A 26,291-nucleotide genomic window follows, 5' to 3' on the forward strand; every position below is an offset into this window, starting at 1 on the left:
ATTGTTAAGGTTTTCGACAAATGTTGCTGTTCAACTTGACAGACAATTCGTTTCGTGTGAATAAGTCCCAGGCTTCTAGCATTTCCATCGTTTTATGTACGTCATCTGCGTACGTACTTTCGTAGCTGATGTAAGAAAAAGACAATCGAAAATAAGCAAGAATGCTACGAGTACTTCAACTACGATCCAACAATCTTCTCGAAGAAAAGAATAACTGGCATAAAATGCCACAAAAGCCAAAACGTCCTAAAAACGATGTGTATAACAGGACGGAAGCGATTGCTCCAGTTACAGGCGTAGAATACTGAAAACCACGATTTTTACAGATTCTGACCAAGCAGGTGGACAAACAAAGTACGCAGACTGAACCACCAATGGCGTGGGTATCCATTTCATATTCCAGCTAAATAATCATGGATTGATCAATTCTTCCGGTTCATCATAGGAATAGTCGGCCTTGTTGTGCATAATCAGCTTATTATCCACAAAGTAAAAGCTATCCGATCGGGTTTCGTGGGGATGGGCAATCATCTCTTTTACTGTATAAAGAAAAATTTATAATATAGACATAATATTAATACAAGAGTAACAGGACTACAGGCTACAGGTTACTTATCAAAAATTATTCCGCTACATCAAGAACAGAAACGTCAGCAATGAAGTAAATGACTACTCACTCAGATCTGGAGGAAGCTCTGGAAACTCGTAGATATGTTCTACGGAATTCTTGCTGTTAGGAATGCAGAAACCAAACTCAAAATCGAAACACTTCAATTCCCGATCCCGAAAGAAATGCCGTTCAATCATCCGGAAATGCGTCAAGGGTTTGTCGCCAACGGTAAATTCCACTCTGTAATAAGCACACTTTCAGCTGTTGGGAAAACATCCCGATAGCACTAGAATCGTGTCTAGCCGACTCGAAATGTGTAAATTCAAATGTCTCGTATACGTACGTGGCACCGACTGATCGCAATTTAAGGAAGGAGGGCGTGAAATGGTAGCGCACAAAGCGCCCGGCATCGCTATCCAGGCCCAGCTCACCGGGATGTTTCACATCATAACCAGGCGGCTTCTGCACTTCAAACAACGTCATTCCCGTTTCCATATCACGAATTTTAAAGCGAATAAAATCAATATCATAAATATTGGCATCCGCCGAGCATAAATAATCTATAAAAGACATAAATTCCCGCTGAGAGCGACTTAACATTCAAGTCACAACGAGGAACAAGGATAAAAAAATACGTCATGTCTGTACAAAAAAGCTTTCAACTGGCCCGGAACACAGCTGTGGATTAGGTAAATTTCTCAGCTGGAGAACAACTACCGCTGTAAGACTGACTAGAAAGAAAAACGATATCTTTCCACCGAAAATGATACTAATGGAATCGTGGAACGTAATCACCGCGAACCTGTGTTTCCATTTACCTTTGGTAATTGCATTCAGATTCATGACATCTTCGGGTGAAATACATTCCTTATGACGCAGATCCTCTTCCGTGGTCGAGGCCGGATGGGATGATTGTGGCATAATACCGGCACGACGTCCCTCCCTAGTGCCAACAGGCCGCTGAATGGCGTCCTTCGTTACTGCCGATTCCGGCATGGCTCAACCGACATAAAATCCCAACCAAGAACGACAGAACTATCCGACTAATCTTGGCTGGCAGTAAAATCTGGTTGCAGCTGATAATTTACACCTGTGTAATTCTGCAATAAAAACAGTGTTGAGGCGCTTCAACATGCTTTGCACAGCAAAAAACGCCTAACGCCAACAACTGCCGTCAACACAATGATCCATGTGATCAAAGTTAGCCGCGCTGTCAACGGTGAAACTCATCTTTATTCAACCATCAAGAACTTTTCTTTGCGAAGTACTGCAATAGTTTAATGCGCCTTTGACATCCCATTAACTGGCAACAACATGTATCCGAGTCATCACACAATTTAACGAATACTGTATCCATCTTGGTGAACGCGTCCTGGTCACTCAAACTACGCAAAACGATCAGTTAAAAACTCTGGGCAGAAAATCTTAATTTCAACTGCGCTGAAATAAATCATTTTTTTACTAATTTCCTGTTAATTAGATTCACTGAATTACCGGGTTATTCCGTTAAACGGAAACTGACGTCACTGCAAAGCACCGACGCACATCACTGCAAACATTAAGACCAGAAAAGGAACCCCTTGTACAACCTTTGGAAGAATGCTAGGGCAGACACAAAGGAAGAAATGTGGGAAAACAATAAAACGAAAATGAATATTTTCACCAGACCTATCACGTCCCTTCGCTACCCGGTGCAAATGAAAGTACTGTAAGTGACAAGCATTAATAAGTATCAGCAGAGGTAGAGTTGTCACCGTGGCCTTAAAGCTTTGTAAAAATCCCATCGAACGTATTCATTATTAATACACTGTCTTACAAAGTAATTAATCACTAGACACTCTAGCACTATGAATGTACATACCATAGAAAAGGAAAATACTGTGAAAAAATACAGTATTTTCCTTTATAAAATACAGTATCAGGAAAGGAAAATACAGTATTTTCCTTTTCTATGATACTACAGTACATATTCGCGAATAACGAAAACTCAGTCAGGTGCACTTACGTGCAACGGTGCAAGCCAGTTGCCAAAGCGAAAAAGAGCGAACGTTAAACAGCGTAATCTGGTGTCGGAAACACTACCGTGTAAATTCCGTATCGTTTGTTCCGATAAATAAGGGATGTGGATTTAGTAAACGTCCAGGATAGAGGAAGCAATCAGGACCAGCTATTCAAGCACTGCTCTATGCGGGCAAAGCCAAGTTGCACGCTGCTGTATTGATCATCGTTGGCACGAGCGGCTCATTGCTGCGCCGAATACAAATCGCCACAATGATATTGCGACAATCGGAGGTTGCTTAGTGAGGAATTCGTTTCTCCCTACTGGCACGGGAGTCGGGACGATCCTTTCACTTATCCGCTTTCAAATCCGAATATGTCGCCCCGGACAAAAGGTGTAAATAAGATCAATATATCTGCAGGAACATCGAATAACAAAAATTTAATACGACGAAGAGAGGTAGCCAGGGGAATCGCTTCGCAACAGCCTAAGTCGGAGCTTACTGCTTACATACAGTATCCATATGCAGATACGTATTCACAAGCCTCAAAAACTGCAACTTGACAGCACTAGTCGGAAAGAAACTGTTCCAGTCGTACTAGGCTGTCCGTTTTTCAGGGAACGATTCTCCCGTCAGTCCCGTGGATAAGAGCGGATCGATCAGCAAAGCCATCGTATGGTGCACGCTGGTGTTGCACCTCAGAGAGTACCCAGCAGAAGTACTTATTGTACACGTTGTACAACAATACACAGCGACGTTTTACATTTTACACAGCTCCGCCGCGATACAGCAGCTGTGGATGTGTGAAGCGTAATAATAATTGTGCTACTACTACAGTACGTACTTACTTCTATACCGATCCCAAAGATGTAACGGATTACCAGTGATCGATTAATGCTTTTTCCTCAACTGCACATCCCCCAAGGATAAACAAATAATTGTCCTGAGTTTCAAGGATATCTGGAAATACTTGGGAATGGAAAGCGTCCGAGTCGCGCGCGGTCTCTATATATGTAATCCCTCAACAGTCAACACACTTGCAAAAGAGTTCTGCTATGCTCGCCAGCCTCCGAATTATAAAAACCATAATTACAATTATTAGAAGTTAAGCCGTTGCGTACCTCATTCATTGGCAATAATTTATTTACTCTGTACACTAAGTACACAAGAAAATTGCAGGAATGGCAGTCAGTACAGTACTACTTACATACATTAAAATTCAAAAGGAAAATTAATAATTAATACTTGTATGATTATCGCATTAATTTTTGCTCAGCAGCTGCCATTATTTTGTTGGTGTAGTTTTTATCTAGTGATGGACCGTAAGCGGCACAGTTAGAAATCGCAACTCCCGTCATAACTAATGCATTTCTAAGGGTGCGTCTCGAATTTGAAGCGAATCTAGCTTTGGTACCGTTGCTCAACCGCACGAGGTGGCTATATGCAGTGGCCACGCCTACAGATACGGTACGCGAAGCCACCTCGCGAGGTGGAGTTGCTATATCGCAACGAGATTCGCTTCGAATTCGGGACGAGGCCTAAATAATTATTGCAGTAACCAGTAAGTAACTTCCGGTACGACTTTTGCTGATTCGTTATCAATAAAAATTTACAGATTTTTTTTACGCAGTAGTAATTTGCAATACATTTCACAGTTTTCCATTTGGAGAGCTTTTTCGACTTTGCAATGTGCCAACAGCCAGTGCTATGTATAAACGATCAAAAGGATAACGTCCGTGCACCATTGCCATATGGCGTGTGTGTAGAGTCTGTAGACGTGACGACCGACCACACGTTTAAGACTCTTGTGGCACGCGCTGCCTTCGTGTGCCTAACTTTTTGTGAATTTGTAAATTGTTTTTCAATTTCTTGGGTGTTACTTGGCATTTTCCTGTCTTGAGCTACTATGGTTATTTTCTTGTAGGTTTTGTGAGTTGTAGGGTTCTTTTCCTGTTTCTGTTTCGTTCAGTTCAGGTGTGTTTTTTTCGCTCGATTTATCTCATACACCTATCTGTGGTGTGGCGCGAAACGGTGTTGCAGAACTTATCTTCGGCAGTGGAAATCGCAAACTAAACCGTAATGACAGACCACGGACGAGCAGCGAAGATGCCAAATCTGGATCTGGCCAATTCTCAAGGTCAGGGAGAGCCATCATCCCGTGAGCGCACGGAACGCGGGGATCCCGATATGAAGGGCTACTTGTACAAATGGACTAATTATCTGAAGGGCTACCAGAAGCGATACTTTGTCCTCTCCAAGAATGTCCTCACGTACTATCGGTAATTACTGACGCTTTGTCTGACTGACTGACTCTACGTCTAATCTCGTGTTGCTGGTAGCGTTTGTTGTTTGCAAATTAAATTGTAAAACCAGTAAAATTTTCCTTTTGTAATTTTTCTGTCAACGTGTTCTGCCAGTGCGCATTAGCCTTCGGGCTTTGCTGAACGCTGGAAGACTGTAACTCATTGCAGAGGACTCGAAAAGCATGGTTTTTACTTGCTGACTCTCGGAATGAAAACAGTACCACATAGAAAAACATTTTTGTTTGTTGTGATTGTTGTCAGTATTTACTTTGGTAGCTTGTGATCTCTGGTTGTAGATGCTTGATTTCTCCCGGAAAGAATTTTTTGACTTTATAATACAGTAAATAGTTCTTACTGTGTAACTGGAGTCGCAGTGGAATCTCGCTGGGTCCAGAATTATAGAGTATTGCAATTTGCAAAATATTTATCTGTTTTAGATTTTCAGTAAGTACGTACCCGGATAAGTTTGATTTATTTTCTCTTTCATGGTGCAGTTTTATTCCAGTCTTAACATTTTTTAATGAGTCGTTCACGCGATTTACTGAGAAGGAAGTTCATTTTAGCGTAATTTGTGTGTTCGATTTCCTGACTTTATTCCACTGGGCAGTGAATGTTATATTTCTGTATTTCGGAACTTTGCTTTCCAGTTACTCTTTGTATCTGTGCTCTGAAGGAGTTTAGGGTTTCCCGTAGGTTGTTTTTCTAGTTCATCTCTTGGTTGGCGCGTTTCATGGTTACTTGACGTTATGATCGATTACTGCGACACTTAAAGTTGAATCGATGCTGTTGGTGTGGGCAGAGCGGAGATGGAAGCACCGTACGCGGCTCAAGTAGATCGGAGAGTGCTTCTTTTTCCCTTTAATTTGTGACTTTGTCTGTTGGATTGTCTGGCTAAGCGGTTTGGAATGATTGCTTGTGAAGACAGGAAGGTAGTGAATAAGTACGGATAAGCCAGATTGTAAGGAATCTAATCAGCGTACGGAATCGGCTTTGTCGGATACGTATGAGTTGATGAGTGTTGTCCGGTGGTAGGATCTCCATCATCTGGCAGATGCACACATTGTGCAGATATGGATTAATGCATTTGACGTCTTTTTTCGAATCGTACCAGAGATTTGGGCAAATTTAGGGCATTTGATGTTCTTTACATAATCCGGTGCTGGCACTGACGCAACTCATTATACAGTATGTTCCAGGGCGGAAATATGGTTGTGGTAGGCGGTTGTTGTGATTTATAAATCTGTCTGGACGACGTAAGGTATTTGCTCAGCCCTGACATACGCGGGGCTGTATATCTGCCTTGTCTGCGGCTTTGCGCATTACTGGCTCACAACAGTTTTTCTGCATCGGGCTCAGCTGGTATGCGTCTGCACCGAATGCACTTTGTTCAGGTTTACACTTATAGGGATAAATAATCCGATTCGCAAGTATTCACTCTCTTCACTGTAGGTCTCCCTCGGATGTGCCGGATCATCCGCGAGGTTCCATCCGGCTGAGAGGAGCCAATGTGACCACTGACGACACGTGCAATTTTGCTATTCAGAAGTTGGGCGATCAGACATTTCATTTGAAGGCCAATTCGGAGGTGGAACGTCAGCGATGGATTACCGCGGTTGAACTGGCCAAAACGCGGGCAAACAAGGCTGGAGTGGACGATTCATCTGGAAACGAACCGGACGGTAAGGAAAACTGGAGTCACTCTGTATTAAAATCACTGTAAAACAGTGTTTGGTATTTTTGTATCGTTTTTCAATTGAATTTTCTGTCTACTTTTATGTTTACGCGGGTGACCGTCGTAGGAAGTAGGAACATTTCTTGCTGTATGGTCTCCTTTGAGTAATTAGAGTTATAGTGTTGATAACATAATCTTTCTCGCTTATCAGTATCGAGCGCATTTCGTAAGTGCGCTCGATCGTGTAAGGAAAGTACTATTTTAAGCTAGTCAGGATTTCCCCATGTTCTCCTATTCGCTACCTGTCTTGAATCCACCGAACCGTGTTTCCAAATAGATTGACTTGTCGGCATATTCATTTATGTTCGGTGGTGTGTAGATCGGAATTTAATGCATTGGATGTTCCTGTTTTTTCCTCTTCTTCATGGAGGGATATTGGCCTTGTTATAGAACGTTATTTCCAGTTTATCTGTAGTTTTATACGATGTTCAATAAGTTTGACTGTCATTTCGACATCAGTGAATTGTCTCTTGGCAGAAGATGATGAAGAAGAGGACGTTTCGAAGAGCGATCTTCAGGCGGTAATCCGGAATCTGAGTTCGAAAATCGACGAGCTCAACGCGTGCCACGAACAGATCAGCAAGCAAGGTCGCGCACTGCAGGGATTGATTGTGGAATTGGAGAATTTATCAATTCCGCCGGACGCCAGTGCCAAGGCTAAGGCGGTTGTCGAACGGGCCACATTGTTCCGGCTAACCAGCACAGCCCTGTTGAACGTAAGTTTACCTGTGACTTTTAAGTGCCTGGTGATGGGACATGAGTGTGGATGTTTCATGGTCGAGATGCTTGTCGATAATCGACAAAAATCTTCATGGCAGACTAGAGTGGTTAGTTGTCCCGGTGCTGCGGGAAATGTGTTTCGATTTGCTGGATGCAGAAAAACTCACTAACGTAAGGTATTTTCTGCGGTCGGCTTTATGTGGTATTCTAGCTTGGCCATAACGTATGATAATTCTGATTTAATGAACGAAGGTTGTTCCCCATTTCTCATGCGCAGTTGTATTTTTTCAACGGTTGTCCATTTTGTGTATGATTATGGTTCCGATTCTCTATTAGTTATAACGGACGATAAAGGTTAGAATAAACTGTTTTCATCCGCCGCAAATTTTGCTTGATTTTAAGTTCAAAGATTCGTAATCAATAATTTTCAGATTCAGCAGGGGATTTGACAATTGCTACATTGTGACGGGATAACATGTTTGTTTGTTGCGAAGCGATGATGAGATGACGCACTATTTTCGTAACGAAAATCTGTATGGTCGTGCTGCGGTTGAAAAGACCAGGCCATGGAGCTGATTAGTCATGATTGCACTAGATTTCCCGGCTGTGTTGTTTTCGTCTGTAGAGTGTCTTTAGGAAATACTTACAAACCGTTTATTTCTAAACCGTGGATTACGATGTATTGCAAGATGTGTTATGGCCTACTGGCAGGCTTCCAAAGAGTTCCTGACTATGGCGCAGAGTGAAGGGAAGAAATGGCAGAAGATGCTGGGTCATGAACACGACCAGCGCGTCCGGCTGGCTGAGATGGTAGAGCAGCTGGCCAAGCAGCACAGCAGTCTGGAGGAGGCCGCTAAGGCTGAGGCGGCCAAATCATCCACCATGAAAGGCAGCCAGCCCGGTGGGAGCAGTGCCAATTCGGGTAAACCGATTGCCACAGGTGAGAGCGGGCTTGTACGACGTTCTTGGCGCAATTGGCATGAGTACGTCTTCGATGCCAAAACGTTGCCGTGGCCTATCGATCGATGCGCGAGCAGGTGTTTCTTTTTGTATTAGCGGTATTTGTCGGGAGGTAGCGAAACCCTTGCTTCTGACTTGCTTGTTTTCTTTTTGTCGTCAATCGATGGCAGTGCGTTAATTAGTCTTGCTGCAGGGTGATGAGAGTGTTTTGCATGCTTGTACAGGTCCATCCGACGAGGACGAATTCTTTGATGCGCAGGATAATTTTCCTGAAGAGTTTGTCGTCTCTGTGTCCATTCCTCACTCAGAAGGGGCTTCCGTTAAAACACACAAGTAAGTTCCGTTATTTTTAACTGTGATTAGTTTTAAAAGTTGCAAAATGTTCGAAGTGTCGGTGCGAATGATGTGATTACCGCGTACGTACAAATATTATACACAATCTTATCAAGTTAGTCTACGATTCTGGGTCTTACAAGTTAGAGTATCCTGCAGTAGTCTCAGTTTAATGTCATCTTTATTAGGTTATCGGTTATCGATGTCTGGGTGTCAGGGTGTCATCCGTGAAGACGTGCGAGTGTAGTGCTTCGTTCATGATTATATGTATGTCAGTATGTACATGATTAGGAGTTATTGTTGTATCCCATGAGTCATTAGGCAGTCGGTGAGTAATTGCCCATATTTTCTTGGTTTGTAGACCTATTTGCTCAGGATTGCGGCTGAGTCAGTAAAGAGCTGTGACAGCGGTAGTTTTTAGCACTGCGTGGTGTTACTTTCTGGAATTTATTGGATCGTAGCTCTATCACAGTCAAGGTTTTATCAGGTTAGCAGTAGTATGTTATTTGATAATTGTCAGCAGGGAAATGAAGCGTTAATTATTATCAGCTCACAAACGTCTGGAAGGCTTCCGTTCAGTAAACTATGAAACGACGGATTAATTGTTGTTTAATACACGATCGCTTCCACGCCAGTTTATAATGTTCATAAGTGCAGACGAGGAAGTGGCAGCTAACTTGTGAGGTATTCCAGTGCGTGATGTTTTTGTATATTTTTAATTATCATTTTAGAGCTTACTTAGATTCAGTTTCATGTGTTTCGCGCGTTATAACTGTAATTTGTTGAGGGTTTAAAGTTTTAAACTATTTGATACGGCCCGTTAAGTTTTTGTTTGGCAGACAGATTTTATTTCTTGCCTGCCCGTAAGAATATTCTTGCGCTATGACGTTTGGGTATGCACGGGAGCGTCTGGCGCTACCATCTAGTTATCTACAAATAAGGAAAAACTTTATTTTTCGAGAATTGTTTAGCTCCAGAAGCTCGACGTCTTCATGTTATTGTTGTTACACCGGCTCAATTGTTTCCGTTAACTGTATGCTGTATGCAGTAATCATACTATATTAATTTTTTTGACATCGGTAAACTCTCATATGTAGCCATTTTGTTTGTTATTTATCCAAAAGGTTAGTCTGGTGTTTTGATAACGTTAGTCTTGACTCTTGAGTTACGTTTTTTTGAGGCTGTTTGAGGGCTGTTACCATTACTTGCGAAACGTGGACGAATACTTTTTCTGCATTACATCTGTGTACATTTGTAATGCATGATTGTGATTTGTGATTGTAATTATGCTTGTGCCGTGAGCATCATGACTTGATAAGTAATTAATCTAAAAACAGGGTGAAGCTTAATATTAATATTTGTTGGGTTACAAATTACAACTTCTGTGCGTGTATTCATGCAAATACGATTCAAAACATCCTGACTGGATAAATTTGCAGGCGCACGGACAGTAGTATGAGTTTGGGCAGTGAAAACCTTAACAGCATGTCTAACGAAATGGATTCTGATGAGGATGCCGATGATGTTCCATCCAAATCACAGCGGCAGGAGCGGCAGATCAGTGTGGTTACACGCAAAGCACTGGGTGCAAGCAGCAGTAATGCACTCAATAAGCGTCCACCAGTCCAGACTCAGAGCATTCACGAAGTGTGTATTGTCAGCCAGTGTTTTTCCGTATCCACGGTAAACTGAGCTGGTTTGGTTTGAACAGGAAGAGTTGCGCAATGTACCGGCCATATTCACAAGCGATCGGAAAGCGCGAGGCAAGCCGCGGCGCAGCAAAATTCCTAATCGTCCAAATGCGACTTTGAGCTTGTGGAGTATTATGAAGAACTGTATTGGACGAGACTTAAGCAAAATCCCCATGCCCGTAAGTAACTGTTTGATTTTGGTCGTCTTTGTAATCCGTAAGTGAGCATTGTGTCAAGATATTGACAGTAACGAGTGCGATAATTACGGCATTGTTTACATACACTGTTCTTACATTTACGATGAAACCTGATGAACATTCCATCACATCATAAATTCGAAGAGCATACAAAATAATGGACGCGTAGAGGGATAGTCAGATAGTGATTATTGCGTCACCGCACATATAGGAAACAAAAACTAACTTGAATAGTGAATAAAAATGAATCAGAAACTAAGAATAGTGTTTAGTTTTCTGAAAGACAAGTTTCAGAAAAAATGCGTACTGGGGAGTGCATTCTTTCGAAACTTAGCAGGTCTAAGCTAAGGGAGAAATTCCATAGCTTAATGAGAAAAGAAAGCAAGAGTCTGTGACAGAATTAGCATGCATTCTGAATTCTTTCTTGCGATGAAGGTGCGTAACGGATGTGCTGCTCCAGCCGCCTGTGTTCTAGGCACGTGCTGGAAAGCCCCCGGTGTTAGGCCTTAGAGTAGCATTTCCTGTTCCTGTAGAGAAAAATAGCTACGGTCTTTTCCGTGGGAGATGTTGCTTTCAGTTTGCGCATTCAAGCGAAAATAAGAGCGTACATCTTTACCACTAATTTGATGATGTTGTTTCTTTTTCCTTTGAAAGGATGCATGTGATTTTTGTGCTTTGCTTTGATAGGTAAATTTTAGCGAACCATTATCTATGCTGCAACGTTTAACGGAAGATTTTGAGTATTCTGACATTTTGGACCGTGCTGCCGCCTGTGATGACAATTGCGAACAGATGGCCTATGTGGCAGCCTTCACGGTCTCATCATATGCGACCACGGCTGTCCGCACTAACAAACCATTTAACCCGCTGCTCGGTGAGACCTACGAGTGTGATCGACGTGATGATTTTGGCTGGCGGGCCATTGCAGAACAGGTAAACAAGACGTGTATGCGGAAAGGAGAGAATCCGACCTTGTGAGGTCTCTTGGGGTTTGGGTTGCGTTTGATCCGATCATGTGCGTGACGGATTTGCCAAAAGGAAACCTTTGTCGTAGGTCAGTCATCATCCGCCGATGGTGGCACAGCATGTGGAGTCCCGCGACTGGGTCTGCTGGCAGGAGTTCACAGCATCGACCAAATTCCGTGGGAAGTATCTGCAGGTGGTACCTCTTGGTATTACGCATCTAGTCTTTCGGGTAAGGATGGTTGAAAACGGTGTAAACAATGGAGTCCCTACGTTGTAGTACAATTGCAGAAGTCGGATAATCATTACACATGGCGGAAGGTGACGACAACTGTGAATAACATGTAAGGAGGGGCTTTCTGCTCTGCTCATTAGAAATAATAAATAAGAAGTATTGTATCGTTTTAAGTGGATTACGCGAAAACTCGTATCACGTAACTCATGTTAATACGTTTTGCCTGTTTGATATAGCATCGTGGGCAAATTATGGATTGATCAGGCGGGAGACATGGAAATCAAAAATCACAAGACGGGCGATATTTGCATGCTGAAATACTCAGCCTATAGCTATTTTTCCCGTGACATACCACGCAAGGTAACATTTAGAATAAAGTGTAGGAGTGCTACCCTGGGACTGCCGTGCGCAGGAATGTGTTATACGAGATAGCCTTCTGCCGCGGTGTGGTTTCCGACTGCTTTTTCCCCATTTAATGGTTTCTTATTTCTTCACAAAAATTAGACGTGAATGTTTATCGCAGTAATTCGCCACTTTGGTTTTTACAGGTCACGGGCGCTGTGACGGACTCTGTGGGGAAAGTGAAGTTCGTGGTCAATGGGACATGGGACGATCACATTGCCGTTGCTAAGGTCATCGGAGAACAGAGCAGTCCTAAAGATCAAGGGGTGATTGAGACGGATCCCCCGATGAATCTTTGGAAGAAAAACCAGCTTTTGTAAGCATTTTGGTTATGTTATCGACTTCTGTAGTTTGGTGACTTGGGAGATCGAGAGAATCACCAGAAGGTTCGTCATAGACGTTGGTATACATGGTACGATCATGCTTGTCATTGTAGGCCAAATAGTGATAAAATGTACAATTTTGGAAAATTTGCCATTGAACTAAACGAGCCGGATGATGATGTGGCTCCTACGGACAGCCGGAATCGTCCCGATCAGCGCCTGATGGAAGTGGGCAGCTGGGATGAAGCCAACAAGGTCAAAACGCGTCTCGAGGAGAAGCAGCGGGCTGTGCGACGGTTAAAGGAGTCAGCGTCGGATAGTCCTCTTCCAGAAGGTTCGATGCTTGGGGTATAGTCAGGTGATTGTTATAGTGAAGTTTATTTTATGCAGAATTAGTGGGCAAAAAGCCGTACTCGGAACCGGTGTGGTTTACGCGGAAGAAAGATCCGCTGACGGGCAATCCCATCTGGGCCACCAATGGACGCTACTGGGATGCCAAGGCCAAGCGGGATTGGTCAGCGTGTCCGGATATATTCTAAAATATGTGGCTGTTTCAGTGGTTTGACCTGCTGCAAAAAGTATGGCCTGAAGCGTCGTTCTGGGACAGTTTTGACCGATAATTGCCTTCTCACGTGCATATTTACATGTTCATCTGGATTTGCTGGACACGAAAGAAAAGATTCTAGTTTTAAATTCGCTGGTCGTTTACTTTATCATAATGTGGCTAGAATCTGTGCGGACTGAAGTGTTGATTTTCGGAGTTATTTCGTTTCTTTTTTGCCCAGTGCTGCTGCTGATGATGTTGCTTTTTGTCGTTGGGTTTTTGGCGGTTGGTGGTAGTTTTTGGGGATTTGTTGTTTTTCTTTTCTAAGTAGATTGGGTAGATACTAGATAGAAGATGTTTCAGTGTTTTCCCTTTTTGTGTTTTCGTTCATACTCCTTTTGTCCGGTTCAGAATTATTATTAACAGTTTTTGTTGGAAGTTTATTTCCCGATTAATGTTCTGCTACGGATAAGTACTTATGCCTTGCCTGGCGTAGCGAAGCCCATCTAATTTTGTTTTCGCAGTGAGAAGGAACTCATACAATAAGTAGCGATTAACAAAACTCGCTTACAAAGACTTCAAGAAAGTGATAATTTCTTGCAATTTGAGAGAAGTCTTGACTACCTCAAAAGGTAAACATTTTGAAAATTCGAGCTCGCCGGCTTTTTCGAACTGAAAACAACTTGCACAAACTGGAAAGGCCCATCCAGCTTTGTTTTTCGCGATGAGAAGCAACTCGTACAACAGCAGGTCAACAAAATTCGATTACAAAGATGACACAAAGTTGACAGCTCACAACTGTATTAACGAGAGGCACCGAACAAAGCTGTACACTGTGCGCAGCATTATTTACCCCTGCTTCTCGGCAACCTCGTCTGCTCCCATGTCCGCGGTTCCCGTTGGAGTATGAGCCGATCCAGCTGCTCGAGGATCTGCACGCCCGTCAGATTGGCGGTTTTGATTTTGTAGATGCCTCCATCGGCGAACTTGGCGCGCATGAAGGGTTGACTGCGGTCGTCAACGATGGTCGTCTTGATGTCAATGCGGGGATTACTGCGCTGGATCTTCTCCGCTGATACCTGTCTTAACGCTTCCCGAATCGACTCCACCTTACCGTCGAAGAAGGGATCAAACTGGAAGTGCAGTTCATCAACGGGCTTGAGGTTGATGATGCGCACCAGCTTGGCGATGCGTCGCGCGTATCCCGTCTCCACCATGGGACGCATCAGCACACTTCCTAAATGCATTTTCCGGAATTGCCAGAATATATGAGATACGGAGGTGAATGTAATTTATAATTGATTATTGGAGGCTATGGGGTTCTTGCTGAGTAGAAATCAGAACTGTTAGCCGAAAGCGGAAGCGGGAAGATCAAAACAGCGAGATGACTGTTGATTCGCTTAGAATGGAACTGTAGGAACAGCAGCAGAACGATTTAAAACTACAGATATTACTGCAGTCTAACCATAAATCTCATCAGCCTGGTATCACGGATTTAAACACAAACTACAAAATGTCCAATTCAAATGAAATCGATGTTTTTACAAAAAAAAGCTACATATATCTGTAACACCACGAAGAGCAGAAGTGACAACTACAAGTTTACAACTACAAAAGTAATGCGGTATACTCCAAAAGTATACCTCATGCTAAAGTATACCTCATAAGTATACCTCATGCTTTTTACAGTAAGCATAAGTTCAAAAAACAAACAAATTTACCAACACCAAGCTGGTCCAAGCATAACAGTGAGTGCAGCACGGTGATTAAAAAATCATACTTTATGTAAAACGGTGAACGGTGGATGAACTGGCGTCCGAATCTGATGTGTAATTTTTCCATACTTCATGTGGCAAGTGGAAGTATAGATAAACAGTACCTAGTATGATGTGCAGATAGCGATTTTATTATCATTTATTAGAATTAACGTTTTTCTTGCTTCTTCTTTAATTTCTTTAATACCATTACCAATTTACCATTACGGCATTACCTTTCTATATATCGCGTTCTCACCTCTTACCATCAGCCGTACTTCTTCAGGTTCGGTAGAGCACTATAGAGCGTACCATACATGATACATCCGTAGTTCTATGAACGAAATAGTTAATTAATCATTATAATTTTTTAAAAAATACCAGTGTACGCGTAAGTACCGCACCCTGTTAAATTTGTAGGGTCGGTAATTACTGGTAATTACTGCACTGAAATGTTGTATGGAACTATATTAACTAGGAAAATGCACTTTTTGCGTGCATTGGTAGACCGGAGCGCGGCGTTAAGTATTGGATGTGGTTAATCTCTGGTTTGTGATGCGTACTTGACTTGACAAGCTGTTGCAATGTATAAGTTTAACTTTAACGAGGCATACTTGTATACAATATTCAGAAAAATGTTTCAGGCGGCTGAATGATTTCCTTCCTTGATTTGGTTAAGCGTTGTTTGTTCCGACTTCATTCCCGTAGAAGGGAAAACGGAAATGTTGCCGAAAGCAAAACGACGAAATGATGAGGGAAGTTTGAAAATGGCAATATACGAAGTTTTTGTTATCGCAGCTCGAAAGCGGCTTTCAAGTCCTTGTCTTCACATTTCATTTCTTTAAAACTTGATTACAGTTAGTCCGAGCCCAAGCCGTCAAGTTTATTGAGATTTGAGTTTACTGAGTTATGATTCGTCAGGTTGATTGAGGTTTTCTTCCTGTAATCACTTGGTTGATTTCATATTTCCCGTCTTCCCATGTGATTTCTTAGGCAGAGAACGAAAACGATAGCAAAACGTATGAAACGACTCTAAGGTCAAAATTGTATTGTTCAAATGTAGTATTTGGCCAAGCTACGAAAGCAGCGATTTGGCCTCCCTTGGTGGATTTGCCGACCTCTGAGGTTTAAGATTCCCTGGAACGTGCTATTTTTTTTACTTCCCGTGAAAAAATTTTATTCAGGAAAGAGGGCTTCAAATGTTTAAGGTTACGTTAGCATAGAAATCTGAAATTTTATCGCGTAGTTGAAAAATTACGATGCATGACAAAAATAAGATGAAAATGCGCGACAGCGAACTGACCGGCCGATTTTGAAATATTTTTGTCATGCACTGTTCCAACAGCAGCCTTAAAAAAAATTCACCGGTAAAAAAACAGTACGAGTACTTACGTACGTAATAGGTCATGACAGTCTTTATGAAGAAAAGGGGTGGGGTTCGAGCTATCTGGGCTGATTAGGCTTCTAAGTTTTCTTTTGTAACCCAAATATCAGGTAACCTAAGTGCCATGGAGCCATGTTTCTGGGTGGAAAACTCGAAATTTGTAAAGGTAATTATTAAAACTGACGGAACAGTATAAATGTTTGCACAAGTTGCATAGTGCTACTTTAATCACCCGTCAGTGGCCGGCAAGATTTTTCACATCATTGTTCACAGCCTGCTTATTTCCTGCCCGCATGACCTTTCTCGTTTATATTTGTTAACTCTCCTTTTCGCTTTTCGAAGGCAATTTTCTCAACGCGTCACCAGCATTGTGGCGAATCTGTTTGTAGATTTAATCTATCTGCGCGTCATGTATGGGATGGACTTTGGAGTAATCAATGATTTAAAAGGGAATTCTGACGTCTCACGAAATAAGAAAGTTACGGGACAAGGAAGTAATGACCTAATAAGGTAGTAGCGGGAAAAGGAAGAGATTGCGAAATAACGAAGTTGCCTCCCATTTGCGGGACAGACAGGCAGATGGATAGACATACAGCTTTCTACAAGGCATGTTTAAGCGTGGCACCGCATCACTATCATTTAACTGGTGGCTGACGTCATAGAGAACGGTCAGTAATGACGTCATCGGGGCTCTTTTGGGACAAACAGACACATGGACAGACAGACACTTTTTCGTTTTCGCTGAATTAGAGGACCTTCGCTGCGCTCCGGTCGATTAGCAAACATAACTAATACAGTACTACAGTACATACAAGCAGACAGAGACTACACTTCTGTACTTTCATTTATTGCGTTGTTTTTGTTCTGGTGCTCATTGGGTCTTGAAACCCAGAGTCGTACGTACGGCATAATATAAAACAGCGAATATTAGAAACAAAATATTTACAGTTAGGTAATAACAGCATATATAAGCTTAAGTCGACTTAATGCTGCCGGGCGATGCATCATGATCAGACTGTGTTACTGTTAAAAGTCACCGTAATACAGAATGTAAATCAGCAGAATCAATTAAGATGTTTCACAAACATTCATCACGCAGTTTGGTCTGGATTACTTCTTCTCATCGAGTTTTTTGTCTTCGCCCGTCTTGCCGTCCTGCCTTTGGTGGGCTTCCAGGCCACCGCCACTGTTGTCCTTAAGGTCACCAGCAGGATTGTTGTGGCCGAGATTCGCCTTCTGGTTGGTTACAGGGCCTTCCACTCCTTGTTCAACTCCCTTCTTGTCCATTTTGAAAACGCTGTAGACAAAAAAAACATTGCTAGAAAAGGACCTTCTCCACAAATCCGCTAAAACAAACTCTCACCAACATGTTTGGCCACAACCTCCTTAAACTGTTAAATCTAATTTGTATATTATATAAACTGGTAAATATAAAAATTACTGCCATATATATGATTTTGCGAATTAGCATAAAGTCACAACTCACCGGTACTTTTATGGTCAACGGAATTTAATCAAAATGACTCCTTCAACGCTTCTAAGTTTTAAGCGTTCACTAGTCAGAGCGTGCAATCGTTCAATTTAGGACTGTTTCAGGGCTCGAGAAACTTGTGAAAATCTTCTGCATAAGCTCAGCTTTATATATCTCGCCGATCCGTGTTAGTTTGGAAGTTTCCGACGGTAACCACCGTGCGGTTTTCCTCGGCTCTGGGCATCACTTTCCGCTGCATCGCATGTACAAACTTGACGCAGCTGCCTAAGTTTTTTCCATGATTCATGCTTCCCAGGATTGCTCCTACAGTGTAGCACGTTCAGAACGATTACAAGCTTCCCTCGTGGGTGTGTCACAAACCGACTAACTTGTAAGAGGAATCTAAAAATAAAAAGTCGGCCTGCGCCTGGAGAACTGCGTTTCCGCGGTTGCAGCTCTGGTGGGCGGTCACACGGGGCCGGCGAGAAACTCTTACTTAATAACAAGCAGGAAAACAGAAGTAAAGAGAATCTTACAATTAAAATCAGCATAAATTACATAATAACTGTGGCCACTTTTAGCGATGTTTTCATTTTGCTGAAATAATTAGTAATACACCGGTTGTGATACGTACTATGTAGCTAAAAAGTAAAAATCTAAAAAATCAGAACCAAAATCAGCTGTTCAGGACAGCGATAATATGGCACCGCCCTTCCGTCCATATAATTGCCGTCCACGGGGGTTGTCGTCCACTCAGCAAGCATAATATATTTTCGCTGTTCTGCTCTGCTGTTGGTGTATGCAGTTGACACTTGATCAGATTTTGCACGTTTTGACAGTAAACTGCAGTTTATTATTTTGATAATACAGAGTACTCAGCTGTTTTATGATTTAATTGTGTTGATATTATACAAAAGTTTTGGGGCGAGTACTCAGAGGAAAATGGCTCTTTCGGAGGAAGAGGTTAAAAAAGCTGTTGCTTCCCGCGATCCGGCTACCAACGTGAGTACATTGTCGAGTTGATTTCGCATTTTCAAATTCTCCCCGGTCTCTTATCCGCAACCGCTTTGCAGGACTTTATTATGCAGCAAACCATGTACCGCATTAAAGACCCGAAGGTTTCACTGGATTTTTATTCCCGAATTCTGGGAATGAGGTGTGTCTGTGTATGCGGGTGCTTTGACGTTATTCGACAAACCTTCTTAACGTTACGGTGCCTGTTAATTTAAAGTGTTATGAATCAATTGACATGGTTTTTGGCACTTTATTGCACAGGCTTCTCAAAGCAATGAGCATCGATTCCATGAAATTCACCGTCTATTTCATGGGCTACGAGGATGACGCTGATATTCCCAAAGACGAAACAGCCCGTGCGGAGTGGGCGCTTTCGCGTAAAGCAACCATCGAACTGACTCAGTAAGTGTACAATGTTCAAGTGATCTGCGTGATTGGTGGTTGGAATTTCGGCAATTGCTCTTCTGAATCTCACTTCGCACATGGCGGCGATGCTTACTGCGTTTGTGTTCATATTTTATTGTTGGAATATTGCAGTATCATTTTTTCGAGAGTTACGAAACATTCTTTTCTAGTAACTGGGGAACGGAGAACGATCCCGAATTTAAATACCATAATGGCAATCAAGATCCGCGTGGATTTGGTGAGGAATTTGCGTTGATATAATAAATAATTGATAATTTTGCTAATAGGTAAAAATTAATGAAGTAATAAATGATATATTATTGGTATCTATTGTATTATTGATATTTATTGTATTATTGGTATTTAATTAATTAATACTGTTTTCTGATCAAATTGAAGTTCTATGTGGGATTTCCAGGACATATTGGCATAATGGTACCCGATGTGGAAGCTGCTTGCGGACGCTTTGAGAAGCTGGGCGTCAAGTTTGTGAAAAAGCCAAACGACGGTGAGCGAGCAATTTGAGTAACCGTGCATTAATTGCTGACTTCATCGTTCATCCCGGTTTGTTTCTTGACAGCCATGAGTCGTCTGTATTAGAATTGTTTGTGGATTAATGTTGGCAGTGTGTTGCATTTTACTCCATCTTACATAAATCGTACACAGTCTCCGATACACAGCGTTCGGCTGTACGCTTGTGTTGCGCTTTCCTTTCTTTTGGAATTTTTCGTCCTGTTTTATCTGAAAAGGATAGTACCATGAGATTCCATGACAGAATCGATAATTAAGGAAATACGAACTTCACCTTTTCGCAAAATGCTCCGAGTGCCTTAACCGGGGCTTGACGATTGGATTTGTTTATAGCCATGCTTCGTTGTAGGGAAGATGAAGAATTTGGCTTTCATCCAAGATCCCGATGGTTACTGGATCGAAATCTTTAACAATAAGAAGATTGTTCTGCCATCATAAATCCTTGGGCTTTCGATTATTCGATCATGTGCTGATTGGGTTTTTTTGCTTATCTACGGTGAAATGTTTATAAAAAATGTCAGTTGATGGACATATTTATGCTTTCCGATTGATTTTCGATTTTTGTTTGACTCCCGGTAAAATATCATAGAAATACGTTTGGTTCGTTTTTACTGCTCATTAATGAAGACATTGCCGTTCTTTTAAAATCGTGATTGTGTTTAATAGATTTGTGGTGATTTGTGGAATAAACCGGTTTGACACGGCCGAATCAGTTTATTTCATGCACATACAGAATACTTCCCAGTTCCCATTAGCTATAGTGTCTTGTCATGCACATGCAATGCAGAGTATCGTCATCGATATCGACAGTAATGCCTTTATGGATTTACTCTTGTTACAGAAAATGGAAGTTAATTGTTTCTGGACGATTTTCACAGTTGTTGGAACTGCGTTTAATGCCCTCTCCCTGTAAGTTCCATTTGAGACGTCAGTTTAAGCGGCTTTCTTACGTTTGAAGAGACCATTGATCGCTATCCTGATTTTGTGTAGCGTGAGATAGCAAATGATGGGATTAATCCAGGAGTTGGCATAAAAAATACAGTACTGAACCCCAAAATAAATGGGATTCCAGTAATTATACAGTCTCTGCATGGTGAAAAAGACGTGATTGGGTGTCCAGCAAATGATGATGGCTACGACCAGGTACAGCATGACACGGTCATGGTTACCCGGGGCTCGTGCGGCAAAATGCGGGAAGTAGCTGGGACTGGACACATCGGGACTGCGACCGAACTGGGAACTGGCAGAACGACCGTTGCTCGGGGATCTCGCGTTCATGTCGCGATTACCGGCAACAGGCGTGTTGGTTTCGTTGGCCTGCGATGAATGATGTTCACTGCCGCCGGAACTAATTTTTCGGTTTCCTCCCGCCAAAATTCCGACACCTATGTGACGGTGCGAATACACAAACATAGTGAAATAATAGTGAAATAACCCTTATACGGGTAATTACTTGCTCTGATATAGAAATTTTTGTAAGGGCGTTAAACAAAAAGGCTAATGATGTTAGCATATGATTAATATGATTAATATCGGATATCCTAAGACCTAAGTATAGCCAAAATAGGTCTTGCTACATACTACTCTTATTATTATTCTTAAGTCACACTACGGAGAACCTTTTAGTCGTAGATCGATAACAAAATGGAATGCAGACAAAACTGCAGTCATTCATAACGACGGTTATGATTGCCGATACAGTCGATTCGAGAACACTGAACTTTATGAACTGCCTATCATGGAGCGTTGGCAGCTCTCGGAGAAAGGGCACAAACTGGAAACGATAAAAGTCTTCTACAGATGGAGCACGAATATAAGGGCATATGTAAGTAATAGTGAATCAACAGTAATATATAAAGACGTCCGGTGCAAATGCGGGCGGAAGTCGCCCTATTTTTACTTACAATTGATGATACTGAATATGTTAGTCCGTAATTTCTTAATATGACAGGTAGGAGCACATTTACGTACTAACTCGTAAGTAAGTACTGAGTACATGTTACATAAGGTTACTTAATAATTTGCTTCCTAGAGTAGCGAATAAGTAATATGTGAAGCCTGCTAAAATACAATACGGGTTTACAGAATTACAAACAGATTCAGGGTATGTTGCATTAGGCGCCCGCGTTGAATATCCATGTGGCTGAAGTTAACTACAAGTAAATACTCGTATAATAATTCGATGTAATAAGTTTTTAAAATATCTCTCACAATACGTCATCTTGGTTAAAAGTGAGAGGATGGGATGGTTGCAGTCGTATTACAATATCTGTTACGCTGAAAAGTAGAACGTCTTGAGTTTTCAAACGAATATCGATAAAGCTCAGGGTTCGTGTAGAATAATTTTCAGAAAGCAAAAAATTGCAATAATACTGTTATAACCTTCCCGGTCGGCAGCTGGCAGCAAACAGAATGCTGAATGATCATGTTGGGATTTCCTGTCCGCCTAATTAGAGTAGTTTGTGAAACATATTATTAAAGAGAGCGGAAGCAGTATTTTGCTTATCGACACTGGACATTTCTTGCATTTTGTGATCGTCGTATAATTTGTTTCGCTGCATGCATAATTAACTACGCGAGGAAACAAACTGCGAATCGTTGTACCATTGACATTCACGGTTTCACCTCTTTATTTGCATAAAAATAGGTATGTTGCATGAGAATATACAGTGGCCCGAACGGGAGCAGTAAAAAATCTGTCGAAGAAAAACACCCAACGCGATCTTTTGACATAATTCATACTCTTCCGATAGTCCATTGAGATCCACGTGGGATCCGTTTTAGTTAAAATATTTTGGGAGTATTTGAAGATCACGTATGTACGTAAACTACTTATCATACATATAATAATGTTCGCATGCGGGGTAATATGTATTGTACTGTGTTTACTGTACCGGACGTATATAGATATATAGTTTACAGTACAGGATAATTATAATAAAAAACGTTGGCAGTATATTTATCACTCCGGAACTTTGAACATGAAGATACATTTTCATAATCAGCGATAAACAAATTGTTGCCTGATAGCCCGAAATTATCGACGTATAATTTCCTCGTTTAATGTCGGCACCAGATTTGCTGCCGCATTTCCTTAATAGAGCAGATCAGAGTATTTACTAATAATACCGTTTATATCAAAGTACTACAAAATTGTTTATATAAATATACTTTCAGAAATAGTGAAGAATAATGATAATGACGAACTGCGTTACCTATCTCCAGCTGCCCAGCATACTTTGCTACATACTCGTATTTATATGCGATTATGCATCTGCCGTGTGATTAATTAACGATAAGCCGATGTACAGTAACCTGTTAAGTGGCGGTGTAACGTGACACCGCCGTTTTAAATTTTTGTTGTCTACGGCCTTCGGGAAGAATGGGATGATGCCGGTTTATGATGGATTGCCGAATTCAGTTAGACCATCACTTATGGTTAGACGTACAGCAGTCATTTAATAAAAACCTAATTCCGACGTATAACCCGAGTAAAACAGCTTGTAGGAAAAACGTTAGTTTAACATTTAAGTACCGCTAGGTGAACGGATGTGTGTCAATTTTAGCCGTTTCCTAACGTCAAGTTAACGTTTTTTTTGCAAGTTGTTTTACTCGGGTAAGAGCGCGGACATAACTAGTAATGTGACCTAATTTGTGTTAGGAACGGAAATTTCAGCTTAACAGAAACTGCCTAACACCTGTTAAATCTTATAATTACTTAGCACAGTCCATAGCTGCTCTCGTTAACGTTTCGATATTGGAAGTTATTAACCGCCACTTACCGTTTAGTAAGAAGTTACTAATCCGATTTCGTTTGAGCAAATATCGTCTGTGAATTTTATAGAGGATATAGGGATACGTCAGGACAACAAAAGCTTCCGGGAATAGAAAGCCCAGAATGTGAGCCGCCAATGACATCTCGTATTGCGAATCTGTATTCAGTATACACCGGGGATCCGCCGCTCGAACCGTCATGCGTCCGGTCACCACCACCGGCAGCTGCACGAAATGCAGAAGCATCCACACGGTCAAAACCACGCCAGTGGCCACCCGGAAGGTATGGCGCTGCCTGTAAATTATCGGACTGCCCACCGCCCACAACCGGTTGCAACTTATCAATACATGTCCGTAACGCAATGCGGCACCGATGACCAAATTACTGTACTGCAGTAGACCACAGAGAAATGCACCGCCTGGCCAATAGCCGTAGATATTCGACACGAAATTCATGGGCATGGCCGTTACGGCGATCATCACCTCGGTGGCGCACAGATTGAAAATGTAGACATTGAATGCTGTGCGCAGGTGGGGATGTTTGAGGAAGACGATGGTGATAAGAAGATTAAGCGAGAGCGACGCGCAGAAGGAAAACACCGTGAACCAGGTGACAATGGAGACCCAGATATTCTGCGATGCAGCCAGTAAGGCAATGCCGTAACCGGAAGTGTCGCCAACAGCCCCCTTCAGTGACCAGTTCGTACCGCGACTTCCATTGACCGGCGCATCAAATTCGTTCATGGTCCATTTTTACCGTCCTAAAAGTGTGGACAACGTAATATTACAACAAAAAGACAGGATTAGCGAGGATTCTTGGGCTTCTGACCAACGCGGAGTGGGTGATTAGCGTAAAGTTGCATTAAGGGAGAACATTATGTCGCTATGTTAACGACAACGCTTGGCGCATTACGTACATTTACGTCGGATATGCGTAAAGGCTCCCAGTCAGTTTTACGTTTGTGGAATCGATGGGTGCATACTACACACCTGAATAGTGCGGCCGTATTAGCTTTGTGTGGACGCGTATAAGTTAACATATTGTTCAGGATCGAGTGAAATGATTTCGCGGCATCCACGTACAGGTGCTTTTGCCAAAAGGACTGACTGACGTGCGTTACAGCGCTCTATTATCCGGGCGCCGCGCGAGCATGGTGCATAGTTATATATGTATCTATGTAGCGCCCATTTGTAATCAACGAAGAAAAAACTTGTGCAAATCGACGGGGGAAGACGATACAATGATAATATAATGGACATGGCGGTGGGAAACCTATGCTGCTCATTTCCGCTCAAATGATGACGTGTTGTCACATCGAGAAGGAGAAAGAGAGGGAATCATGATTTCCATACAACGCTGGGACGCCCGAACATGACCTGGGCAGACCATTAACACACCCGGATATGTTAGGGGAAGATATCCGTATATAAGGCCTTGTCAACACTCGTCCATCAGATGAAATGTGTCAGCTCAGACTCAGCTGAATTCGCTGGTCGAAAAAATGTACAGCAATGTTGTGGTTTTTCTGTGTTCATAATCGTACGCGTTTGGAACAAACATAAATTTTACCTCACATTTGTGCAGGTGAGAGACTAAGTGCTTAAAGGTCAATGATCATTAATCAAACGCATCGGTAGGATTCTAAAAGCATTACTATGATAGTTAATATTTATCCGTAACCTAAAAATATGAAAATTGTGCTCGGCTTTACGGCCTTCGCAGTACAACGCTCCTGCAAAGGCTAATGAATTACTTATCAAGTATCACTTTACTATTATTTTTTCTTCATATGAAAACAGCACTTTGGTGTACCAGAAATAAATTTCTGATATTTCTTGTTGCAGTGTGTATATATACGAAAATAAAGCAGAACAGATGCTGGCAATGGCATACTTATAGGTCTATGGCGATCGTTTCTTCCCAAGATTAACCGGTTCTGTTGTTGCATGCTGCAGCTTGCACACCTTTTTTGCAACTACACCCATGAGAGACGCGCTTCCTGGTAATTATTATTCACTTAGTACCGCCAATGTCATGACTGGATTTTCGACCGCGTGTAGTCTGGATGCATATTCCTAACGATATATCTGTACAGTGCAATTTCATGTCTGGAATTTACAAAGAAATATAGAAGTATACTTCAGTGTATATGTATTTACAAAGAAGTATGCCTATTGTCGGTTAGTTTTATCTAATAGTATGAATCAGCTTATTTTTAAATCAGTAAAAATATACGTATGCAGTTTTTTTATCTTATGAAACTGAATAAGGGAAAATGTTTTGAGAGCGGTAAATGCTTTGTATTATGTGATGACCTTTGTTTTGTGCATGTGCAACTAGATTTAAAACGAAAGACTATCGAAGATCATTTAAGAAGCGGGGTTATTCTAGCATTGGCGAACCAGATCTAGAAAAGTAGATCAGTCCTATATCTTCAGTATCTCAAGATCACGTGAACGTATGGTCAAATACATGGCAAAACTAAAAGTACAACCTAAAACATATATAGATGGTAATGGACTAGAGAAACCTACCATAACATGTGTATCAAGAAAAACCTGATAACTTTAATATTTTTAAGCGAAACATGCATTACAGTACTGAAAAGTGAATGCATTGCTAAGTAAAACTGATTTGGTGTGAAACTGTGTTAAGTTTTATCAGGCAGCTCAGAAAAACAACTGCGGTAACGAGGATTACGAGCATATTATTGTAATTTTCGAAATGAAATTCATGACAACCGGCAATCTGCTTTGTAGTCAAGAACGCAGTTGTGTTGCAACCTTATCCTTGTTGCAGACCGTGTGTTCAGTCATGTTTACTTTTAATTGACTGGAATATTAAGTACTATTGTACCTCTCGCTGTTGTTCAGTTCAGATTGCTGCAGATCTCGAGCACGCCGCAGCACTCACGTGTGCCTTAATTAATGATCGACATGGAGCA

The 26,291-nt window shown here is 41.8% G+C and overlaps 5 protein-coding genes and 1 long non-coding RNA gene across 15 annotated transcripts; 2 read left to right on the forward strand and 4 right to left on the reverse strand.

Moving 5' to 3' along the window:
* Positions 1–79: 79 nt before the first annotated feature.
* Positions 80–3,888, reverse strand: LOC129580853 (protein unc-119 homolog B-like). Of its 8 annotated transcripts, none has more exons than XM_055471565.1 (7): positions 3,732–3,888; positions 3,459–3,615; positions 2,616–3,024; positions 1,429–1,710; positions 954–1,170; positions 678–850; positions 80–539 (listed from the first exon to the last, which is right to left on the reverse strand). In XM_055471565.1, exons 4-7 carry the CDS (start codon positions 1,604–1,606, stop codon positions 412–414), a joined length of 696 nt encoding a protein of 231 aa, XP_055327540.1. In that variant the 5' UTR covers positions 1,607–1,710; positions 2,616–3,024; positions 3,459–3,615; positions 3,732–3,888; the 3' UTR covers positions 80–411. The 8 variants fall into 8 exon arrangements, with proteins under 8 accessions (XP_055327540.1, XP_055327543.1, XP_055327547.1 ...); XM_055471568.1 differs by having other exon boundaries at positions 3,455–3,615; XM_055471572.1 differs by lacking the exon at positions 2,616–3,024.
* Positions 3,889–4,407: 519 nt separating this feature from the next.
* Positions 4,408–13,456, forward strand: LOC129581338 (oxysterol-binding protein 1-like). Of its 2 annotated transcripts, none has more exons than XM_055472340.1 (14): positions 4,408–4,889; positions 6,363–6,592; positions 7,126–7,361; positions 8,077–8,305; positions 8,550–8,658; positions 10,098–10,305; positions 10,370–10,528; positions 11,234–11,479; positions 11,601–11,741; positions 11,801–11,853; positions 11,981–12,104; positions 12,293–12,462; positions 12,583–12,803; positions 12,860–13,456. In XM_055472340.1, exons 1-14 carry the CDS (start codon positions 4,690–4,692, stop codon positions 13,006–13,008), a joined length of 2,475 nt encoding a protein of 824 aa, XP_055328315.1. In that variant the 5' UTR covers positions 4,408–4,689; the 3' UTR covers positions 13,009–13,456. The 2 variants fall into 2 exon arrangements, with proteins under 2 accessions (XP_055328315.1, XP_055328314.1); XM_055472339.1 differs by having other exon boundaries at positions 4,410–4,889; positions 7,123–7,361.
* A 10-nt stretch (positions 13,457–13,466) lies between these two features.
* Positions 13,467–14,858, reverse strand: LOC129581342 (uncharacterized). 2 transcript variants are annotated; one of them, XM_055472343.1, is made up of 2 exons: positions 14,735–14,858; positions 13,467–14,424 (listed from the first exon to the last, which is right to left on the reverse strand). In XM_055472343.1, the coding sequence occupies exon 2, from the start codon at positions 14,258–14,260 to the stop codon at positions 13,859–13,861; it is 402 nt and encodes a 133-aa protein (XP_055328318.1). In that variant the 5' UTR covers positions 14,261–14,424; positions 14,735–14,858; the 3' UTR covers positions 13,467–13,858. The 2 variants fall into 2 exon arrangements, with proteins under 2 accessions (XP_055328318.1, XP_055328320.1); XM_055472345.1 differs by lacking the exon at positions 14,735–14,858 and adding an exon at positions 14,687–14,707.
* Positions 14,859–16,982: 2,124 nt separating this feature from the next.
* Positions 16,983–18,325, reverse strand: LOC129581343 (uncharacterized). The gene is made up of 2 exons (XR_008689487.1): positions 17,638–18,325; positions 16,983–17,448 (listed from the first exon to the last, which is right to left on the reverse strand). It is a non-coding gene; the product is annotated as an uncharacterized LOC129581343 (long non-coding RNA).
* On the forward strand, positions 18,158–20,276 carry LOC129581341 (lactoylglutathione lyase-like). The gene is made up of 6 exons (XM_055472342.1): positions 18,158–18,624; positions 18,696–18,778; positions 18,898–19,038; positions 19,212–19,279; positions 19,460–19,549; positions 19,922–20,276. The coding sequence occupies exons 1-6, from the start codon at positions 18,565–18,567 to the stop codon at positions 20,008–20,010; spliced, it is 531 nt and encodes a 176-aa protein (XP_055328317.1). The 5' UTR covers positions 18,158–18,564; the 3' UTR covers positions 20,011–20,276.
* LOC129581340 (5-hydroxytryptamine receptor 1D-like) lies at positions 20,251–24,292 on the reverse strand. The gene is made up of 3 exons (XM_055472341.1): positions 24,264–24,292; positions 23,355–24,107; positions 20,251–20,957 (listed from the first exon to the last, which is right to left on the reverse strand). Exons 2-3 carry the CDS (start codon positions 24,088–24,090, stop codon positions 20,506–20,508), a joined length of 1,188 nt encoding a protein of 395 aa, XP_055328316.1. The 5' UTR covers positions 24,091–24,107; positions 24,264–24,292; the 3' UTR covers positions 20,251–20,505.
* Between the last annotated feature and the right edge of the window lie 1,999 nt (positions 24,293–26,291).

This window comes from Paramacrobiotus metropolitanus, unplaced genomic scaffold, assembly GCF_019649055.1.
Source record: "Paramacrobiotus metropolitanus isolate TYO unplaced genomic scaffold, Prichtersi_v1.0 Parri_scaffold0000005, whole genome shotgun sequence".
Lineage (NCBI taxonomy): Eukaryota > Metazoa > Tardigrada > Eutardigrada > Parachela > Macrobiotidae > Paramacrobiotus > Paramacrobiotus metropolitanus.

What these genes read in the sequence shown, in the direction of transcription:
- LOC129580853 (XM_055471572.1), bottom strand. Translation starts at nt 1,606, where the DNA reads ATGCCGGAATCGGCAGTAACGAAGGACGCCATTCAGCGGCCTGTTGGC. An exon ending in TCTGAATGCAATTACCAAAG is followed by an intron (nt 1,171 to 1,428) that starts GTAAATGGAAAC and finishes TGTCTTTTATAG; the next exon opens with ATTATTTATGCTCGGCGGAT. An exon ending in AGAGCTTCCTCCAGATCTGA is followed by an intron (nt 540 to 677) that starts GTGAGTAGTCAT and finishes TTCTTTATACAG; the next exon opens with TAAAAGAGATGATTGCCCAT.
- LOC129581342 (XM_055472343.1), bottom strand. Translation starts at nt 14,260, where the DNA reads ATGCATTTAGGAAGTGTGCTGATGCGTCCCATGGTGGAGACGGGATAC.
- LOC129581341 (XM_055472342.1), top strand. Translation starts at nt 18,565, where the DNA reads ATGGCTCTTTCGGAGGAAGAGGTTAAAAAAGCTGTTGCTTCCCGCGAT. An exon ending in TCCCGAATTCTGGGAATGAG is followed by an intron (nt 18,779 to 18,897) that starts GTGTGTCTGTGT and finishes TTTATTGCACAG; the next exon opens with GCTTCTCAAAGCAATGAGCA. An exon ending in GCAACCATCGAACTGACTCA is followed by an intron (nt 19,039 to 19,211) that starts GTAAGTGTACAA and finishes ATTCTTTTCTAG; the next exon opens with TAACTGGGGAACGGAGAACG.
- LOC129581338 (XM_055472339.1), top strand. Translation starts at nt 4,690, where the DNA reads ATGACAGACCACGGACGAGCAGCGAAGATGCCAAATCTGGATCTGGCC. An exon ending in CCAGCACAGCCCTGTTGAAC is followed by an intron (nt 7,362 to 8,076) that starts GTAAGTTTACCT and finishes GCCTACTGGCAG; the next exon opens with GCTTCCAAAGAGTTCCTGAC. An exon ending in CCCGTGACATACCACGCAAG is followed by an intron (nt 12,105 to 12,292) that starts GTAACATTTAGA and finishes TGGTTTTTACAG; the next exon opens with GTCACGGGCGCTGTGACGGA.
- LOC129581340 (XM_055472341.1), bottom strand. Translation starts at nt 24,090, where the DNA reads ATGAACGAATTTGATGCGCCGGTCAATGGAAGTCGCGGTACGAACTGG. An exon ending in TAGTAACTTCTTACTAAACG is followed by an intron (nt 20,958 to 23,354) that starts GTAAGTGGCGGT and finishes ACCGTCACATAG; the next exon opens with GTGTCGGAATTTTGGCGGGA.